At 34.8% G+C, this 7,665-nt stretch overlaps 1 protein-coding gene across 3 annotated transcripts; it reads left to right on the plus strand.

Annotated features, from left to right (window-relative positions):
• Positions 1-1,354: 1,354 nt before the first annotated feature.
• On the plus strand, positions 1,355-6,372 carry LOC116031879 (cullin-1-like). Of its 3 annotated transcripts, none has more exons than XM_031274216.1 (9): positions 1,355-1,391; positions 2,039-2,237; positions 3,563-3,662; positions 4,069-4,254; positions 4,348-4,395; positions 4,744-4,947; positions 5,080-5,157; positions 5,387-5,473; positions 6,100-6,372. In XM_031274216.1, the coding sequence occupies exons 2-9, from the start codon at positions 2,110-2,112 to the stop codon at positions 6,136-6,138; spliced, it is 870 nt and encodes a 289-aa protein (XP_031130076.1). In that variant the 5' UTR covers positions 1,355-1,391; positions 2,039-2,109; the 3' UTR covers positions 6,139-6,372. The 3 variants fall into 3 exon arrangements, with proteins under 3 accessions (XP_031130076.1, XP_031130075.1, XP_031130077.1); XM_031274215.1 differs by lacking the exon at positions 1,355-1,391 and adding an exon at positions 1,398-1,591; XM_031274217.1 differs by lacking the exons at positions 1,355-1,391; positions 4,348-4,395 and adding an exon at positions 1,398-1,591.
• Positions 6,373-7,665: the final 1,293 nt, after the last annotated feature.

Raw genomic sequence — 7,665 nt, forward strand, 5'->3', positions numbered from 1 at the left:
TCCCTGGGCGGTTTGCAAGTCCACTAAGGTGCTGTTATTCGGTCCAGGGTCGCCTACCTAACCTGCGAGCCCTTAATCGTCGGGGAACGGAGAATGGTCGATACTCTCATCGATGGGCTACTCATGAACGGGTTTGACTTCCCTCCACGACAGGTTCGCCCATTTCGTCCCTAATTGCGGCATCAGACCCCTTGCACTAAGGCCCCTCCTTGGCGATTTCCTTCCTCCCAACTCGTGGAGTGTTGAGTTGGGTAAGGGATGATTTGCTAGAGTGTTTGGGGTCAATGGTAACTCTTTCATGCTGCTAACAACTAGTAGAACTATGAATGCATGCTTTACGTAGCGTCCCCATAAATGGCGCCAATGATGATTGTATTGGGACCTGCTCCACCATAAACTAGGTATAGGGGTACAGAATGGGGGTAGGAAGAAAGTAGCTTTATTACCTGGGGTGCTAGGACCAAAACGACTGGATAGAATTCTAGTGTAACAGTTTATTAGAATAAAATTCAGTTTTAACATAGTAATAACACAGAAATAGTCACTTAAACTTCCACTAATAACACATAAATAAAATTGCATAATAGAATTATTTTATTTTATGCATAACAGGATGATTAAATGACTTATGGTAAATTAATTGTATATTTACTACAAAATCATCTATTTACCTATAGTTGTGTAATAAACAAAATTCACTCCAGGAAAACAAAATCAATACTGAGAACTTTAATAATCATCTAAACTGATAAAACTTAAAACACAATTATGCATTTATACTTTTATACACAAAACAAAATCAATACTAAGGACAAAATCAACGAGACTAAACAAAATAAAAACTTTCAATGTGAACTACAAATCATAGACCTATAGTTAATAACATTAACCTGGAGCCATCGAGTAAGCACTCCAGCTAACTACAAGTATATTGTTGATCACGATTATGCCGATGTCTCATGTAATTTTAATGTAGAATTGTAGTACGAATAAGAATTGTATTACCATATTTTATAATATTACGTTGCAGGGAAGTATATGTACGTTATTATTATGATTAGTAATTTTAATCTAGAATTGTATTAAGGATAAGAAAGTAGGAAAGAATACTATTACTATATACGTAGTACAAATAGGAATTGTATAAGAGTATTTTGGCCAGAAAGTTAAAATTGAGGATTTTGTTTTTATTATAAAAATAGATACCAGAGAAGTATAGATACTATAGGTTTTGTTTCAAAAAATTCCATTTATTGTAAATTTTTTTTTTTTTACTTGCATAAACGACGCCGTCGTTACCAACCCCTGTCTCATCTGTTCTGCGTGGGTGCTCTCAATTGAAGTTTCATCATTTCATGCACTGAAGAGACGTATAAAGCGAGGGAGAGAGAGTGAGATATGCACTTTCCCTGCCTCAATTGCCTTGCCTAAACCCTAAGGACTAATTTCCAAAACCCTATTTTCTCCATTATTTCTTTTACGTTTCTTCACTTCCTTCGCTCTACGCTTTCACAAATTTCTGCTTCTATACACACACGCCTACACGGACACTAATCGCAGCTTTTCTGTTTGTGTAAATTTCGGATTGAAGGTGTGCGCGTGTATGCATATATAAAGAATCTGCGGTCCTTCTGAATAAATTCCTGTTTGTGCATGGATTCTTTAGATTAGCGTTGTATTAATGATTCACATTTTGCATTTACACATCTTATTTTTTCAGTGCGGATGTTTGTATAACTCTGGCCCATGTCCGTATTTTTGCTTGCCGCTTTGTGTAACGTTTTGAAAATCCTTATCTGGATATCTGTCAGGGTGATGATAGAGTAAATTCTCATGTTATAGTAGTAATTAGATGTACATGGCTAATTTGATCTACTGTATTTTGCTATTAGGCTTAGTTCTTGAAATGTACCTGTCCAATGCATCTATTATTGGTTAGCATGATGTAAATTTGCTGATTGTAGTGGCTTTGAATAGTATATTTCGTCTTAATCATTTTTTGTGCTAACTAATCTTGGAATTGTTTGGGCATTTGAAGAGCTTACGAAGATTGCATAGAAAGATACTTATCAAAGAAAAGAAGGGCAAAATAAATAAATAAATAAAAAGATGATCAGGATGACACTGGAAGATGGGATGAATAGATTGGAGGAGGGTGTTGCCAAAGCGATGATGATGATGGATGGTTACACTGCTAGTGCACTGTTTAGTTCAGAGGAATACATGAAGTATTATGAGTATCCTTTTCTGCTTGCTGGTACTTTGTTAGATGTACACTGAAACATATACTTTTATTTTAAATTGGCTTTCTCTTATCTGTACTAGTATCATTAATATGCTCTCTAATTTTGTCAATTACTGAAAAACAATTTTTGAGTGTTTGGGATGTTTAAGAACTAATCAGCTTTAAATTATTATTATACAATTAATTAATACTTAATTGAAGAAATATCTTGGAAAAATGGAGAAAGGCTTCTCTTTCAAAGTGTACTGACTGTATATTAGCAGAATTATTATTAAGACTTAAAAGAATAGGAAAAAAAAAACAAGGGAACTATATTTTTGGCACATTTTTAGTATTCTACTCTTAGTAGAGTTAACTCTGCTCCACTTTCATATTTATGGTGATTGTCCAATTCCTAGAGCAGCTAATTTGTTGCTTTGCAGCCGTCATTTTTCATAAGGTGTCTGCCTTTCATCTGTTACCATATCTTGTTTGGATTTTTAATGTTCTAAGTTATCAAACTTGTAAAACCATATATTCATAAATCGTAACAGAGTCAGGTAATACCCATATTTTCCTCCTAGTGCCTTTAGCTCTTCAATATTAATATATTAATAGTTTCATACTATAGATCTGTTGAAGGTGGCTATTCAAATGTTGAATAGAAGCTTGAGCTTCTACTGCATGGTTTCAAGCTTCCTTACTGGATAGTTTTCATTGTATTAGGGGATGTATCTTGGATTCTTTAAAAAAAAAAGTGTTCAGTTCTACATAATTCTTTTTGTGCATTTGTTAAGATATGGACTTATGCTAACCACTGCTTGACCTTACCTTTTTGTTTGAGTAACTTGAAACTAATAGTGATTCTCTACTATCTACATGGATGGTTGTGACAAGATTTGACTAGTAGTATAGGTTATGTTTTTGACAGGTTTACCTCTTATTCACTGAATGCAAATTTCTTGATGGATTCAAAAATAAAAAAATAGGACAATTAGAAAAGTTGATAAATATGGGTGAACAATCATATTTCATAGACGTTGTTACCTTCCTGTTTCTTATATGGCATCTGCCATAGTGACAGCCAAAATCTATAGGTTATGTTCTTGACATGTTTACCTCTTATTCACTGAATGCAAATTTCTTGATGGATTGAAAAATAAAAAAATAGGACAATTAGAAAAGTTGATAAATATGGGTGAACAGTCATATTTCATAGACGTTGTTGTTACCTTCCTGTTGTCTTATATGGCATCTGCCATAGTGACAGCCAAAATCTAAATGTTGCAAGTTGATTTTTTGACAATTCCCTTGTGAGATATCTTTAACATTTCATAGTTGTGTTTATCTTTTGTGTGTTCAACCGCCGCCAAATGACTACTCATGGCAGCTTCATGAAAGATTTAAGAAAGTTTTGCAAGAAAGTATTTTTTTAAAGGTGAGACTTTTATGATCTTGATATGTAATGATATTGCTTTTATGCATCTTCAGTGAAATTTGAATGCTTTGTTTGCTTAAAGTATTTTACATTTTGATTTATTTTCTTGTTTGTTAAATATCATGTTTAATTTTTATCTTCTAAAGAACTAAAGAATAATATTAGTATTTGCAGCATGTTTTCATTTAAAGCCAGTGCATCTTAGCTTTCATAATCTTGTAACAATATTGCTGGAAAACAATCTGTATTCTGTAATGTCAGTGCTACTTTGTTAGTGCTAGATGTGTTTCTATCGGGAGAGTATTTGTTTAAAGCATAAACTTTTCCAACTGTGCACAAAATCCTTTAATCAGTTATGTTGCCTTCTTGTTAACAGTCATCTCATAAATTTTCATTTTGCTTGTAGGTTTTGCCATCCCTAAATGATAAAAATGGTGCTCCCCTGTTATCTGAACTTCTACGTTTATGGGCAAATTATAAATCAATGGTGAAATGCCTTGGGGGATTTTACTTGTACCTTGATCAGAGGTTTAGTGACCGCGAAAGTGCTGCATCCCTTTCTGAAATTTCAGTTTGCTGTTTCCATGACATGGTGGGTGCTTTTATATACTGTTGTATTCTTTCAAATTCCTAATGGGCCTTCTTTTTTTGGTCAGTCATTGCTTGATTTATTTCTCTATTTCAGGTCTGTAATGCTTTCCTCCAAAAATTTATAGATGCTGCTATATTACTGGTAGGGTTACTTAAGTGCCTATTTAGTAGCATGAAAAATTTTCTATTTTACAACTCCATACTCCAAAAGTGGACCAACTTGAAAAAAAAAAAAACAAAAAATCCTTACTCCACTATTCACCCATATTTTCTAGTTTTCCAAATTGGAAAAAGTTTTCAAAATGTTCTCCAATTTCCAAAAGAAAAAAAAGGGGGGGAAATGGAAAATGGAAAGCAAAATCCACTTGAACACAAACTCATTTTTAACATTTTTTCCAGAAAAGTTCACTGAATGCATAATGTTTCCAGTTTCAAATTCATTATATCATTAACTCAACTTGATCTGACTAGTGAAAGTATTCACATATAGATCACACAAGATCGCAATGGGCAGCCAACTGACCAGACCTTTCTACAGAGTCTTTCAAACTTTTTCAATGAAGTTGGAGGGAAAACAAGACCATTCTGCTATAACAAGTTTGAGGAGGCAATACTTGTAGACACAGGCAATTACTACTCTCAAGTAGCTCCAGAATGGCTACTGAATTATTCTTCAGCAGAATATGCATTTAAGGTTCATATGCTTTATGTATTATTTTTGTCATGTTTAAGTCATATTCCTTTCATATTTTTTCACATTAAAAACTATGAAAAGTATTTTAGTTTCCTCCATGTCTGGATTGGGGGTTCTTCTTTTAATTTTTAGGCTGAACAGTGTTTGAGGGAGGAAAGAGGAAGAGCAAGTAAAATTTTGCATCGGCCTGGAGTAGAGAAGCTTCTACAGGTATTTTAATTGATTCATATACTTGTCCAATTTCTGGTCTTGTAATGTTAGCTGAGTCTTTGTTTAAAATAAACACTGTGTACTACCTCTAATATTTTTTCTGGAGTTTTTGCATTTGTTCTTCCAGAGCTTCCTCTCTTTATATTCTAAAAGTGATTTTACAAAGTTCAATGTTTTGCTGTTATTTGTCACGGGTTGCTTTTCCATTAAGAAAATGTGGCTTTTTCAGATTGTGCACTGGAAGTTGGTTGGTGAAATTACAAATCAATTGATTGAAAAGCAAAATGCTGAGAATCTTGATGCATCAAGATATAAGGTTTGCTTCAAATCTCTCCTGAAACCCCAACCCTCTCCCCCCCTCCCGTCCCGAAAATTCTGCCTGGCCACAAGGAAATAGATGTGTGTGTGTGTGTGTGTGTGTGTGTATTGTGTTTTTGGTTCTCATTTAATATGCCTTACATTTACATTTACATTCTTGTGAAATAAAGAAAGAAAATTTCACCATATTATGAAGATTTAGATGTTGTGGTTCAACATTTAGCATTTACCTTCCTACAAAATATGATTATCTTGCCTTTTCTTACTCTCTATCTCATGCTTCCAAGATTCCAGAGAACTTGCATTGATTAACTTACAATGATTTCCAATTCCTCCATTCCACTATGGTAATGTGTGCTTCTGGATGATGAGGGAAGCCCCATAACCCTTTCAAGTGTGAGTAAACTCTACCTTGTGATCCTAGCCTGCAAAGTATCACAAGGAAGTAAACTAGCTTAGGTTACCCATAGTTGACCGGCTCAAACCAAGGGGGCAAGGATTCGAACTCGTGACCTTGTGGTTACAAATGTGGACCTCGTCATCTTGGTTGGGTTACCCCGTAATGTGTGATTCTGTCTCCATGATTACATGCTTCATTCTGTTTGTTTGTTGTTTGTATGGCAGGAAATACTTGAGCAATGTGCCAAATTAAACATTGGGTAATGAGTGGTGGTGGATGTAAGCAGGAATTGTTGTGATCGTGTGACTTGCTCGCGTTCTCAACACTGGAAAAATACGACATTCAGAGACCTCTAAGTTCTAACAATAGTGATCCGCTTAATACATTTACACACCTATTGTTTCATTGTGCTTATGAAAGATTTTTGTGTAACTTTTTTGAGCTTACTCCTTACATTTGTAAGTAATAACATTTCATCGTTTTGATATTTCTTTTTATTTTCTTTCTTTAAATAGGAATTAGTATCCACCTCTATGGCTTTATGGCTTATATTATTAGATTATTAGAAGTACGATGTGTCCATAACACAATTAAATGCCAACATTTTGTTGAGCAATCCTACCAATTTGTAGTTTCCAATCATTCAAGATGGATGGTTTAGATTGGTCTATACTTTCCACCGGTCTGGCTCCCATGAGAGTAATGTATCAGGTGGGAATTGTGGTCTAATTTGAACCATTAAAATTAAGGATATTATTAGCATAATATAATAACCCAGGGCAAGTTAGTTCATCCATTTGTAACAAAAAGATGAACATTCATGAGAATCATGTACCAGGTGAGAATTGTGGTCTAATCTGGACCATTAAAATTAAGGATATTATGCGAAATTAAGGATATTATTAGCATAATATAATCACTCAGGACAAGTTAGTTCACCCATTCGTGATAAAAAAGATGAACATTCCTTACAAATAAACCTTAATGATAGTATAATGCACTAAATTTAAGAGCAGAATGTACCAAATATACAACAACAATGCACTGACACTATAACACCGATGCACAATTACTACATTTACAAGTTGAAGCCACCACCGCAACACACAACCACTTCCACACCACCTCACAACATCTGTCACCACAATGCAACACTACACTAACGTAATCGCCCCACTGTATCAACCCCTAAACCCTAACTCCTAACCACTACAAGAAAAACCCTACACCATAAACCCTAAAATCCTCAAACTAACCCCTAATTATTGAACACTAAACCCTAACCCCTAAAGCCAATAACCTTAAATAGTAACCCCTAACCACTAAAGCATAAACTCGAAACCCTAAACCATTAACCGTAAACCCTACTCTATAAACACACAAACCCACGCTCCACAGAGCAGAAAGCCCGCCTTCAAGAATGCACAACCACCAACAATGTAATGCACCACTATTTCCATAAAAATGCATACCTTTATTACTAACAATGCACAACTTTACTCTGGGAGTGCAAAAAGGTGTAAAGCATTTTGTAAGTGCACACCTTAAACCCTAACCTCTAAATCCCACAAAATTGACCACTGCTAAACTAACAGAGAATGCACACTCTTACTCTGTGAGTGCACAAAGGTGTTCTACGATGCACGATACCTAGCACCCTAATGCACAGCTCAACAACCTACGATGTACTCCCATCCTAAAATTAAAGATTTATCAACAAACCTAATTAAAAGCATATTCTAATGAACCACCAAAAAAAAGGAACAAAAATGAAGCTATGTCGAACAGTC

Source organism: Ipomoea triloba, chromosome 10 (genome assembly GCF_003576645.1).
Source record: "Ipomoea triloba cultivar NCNSP0323 chromosome 10, ASM357664v1".
Lineage (NCBI taxonomy): Eukaryota > Viridiplantae > Streptophyta > Magnoliopsida > Solanales > Convolvulaceae > Ipomoea > Ipomoea triloba.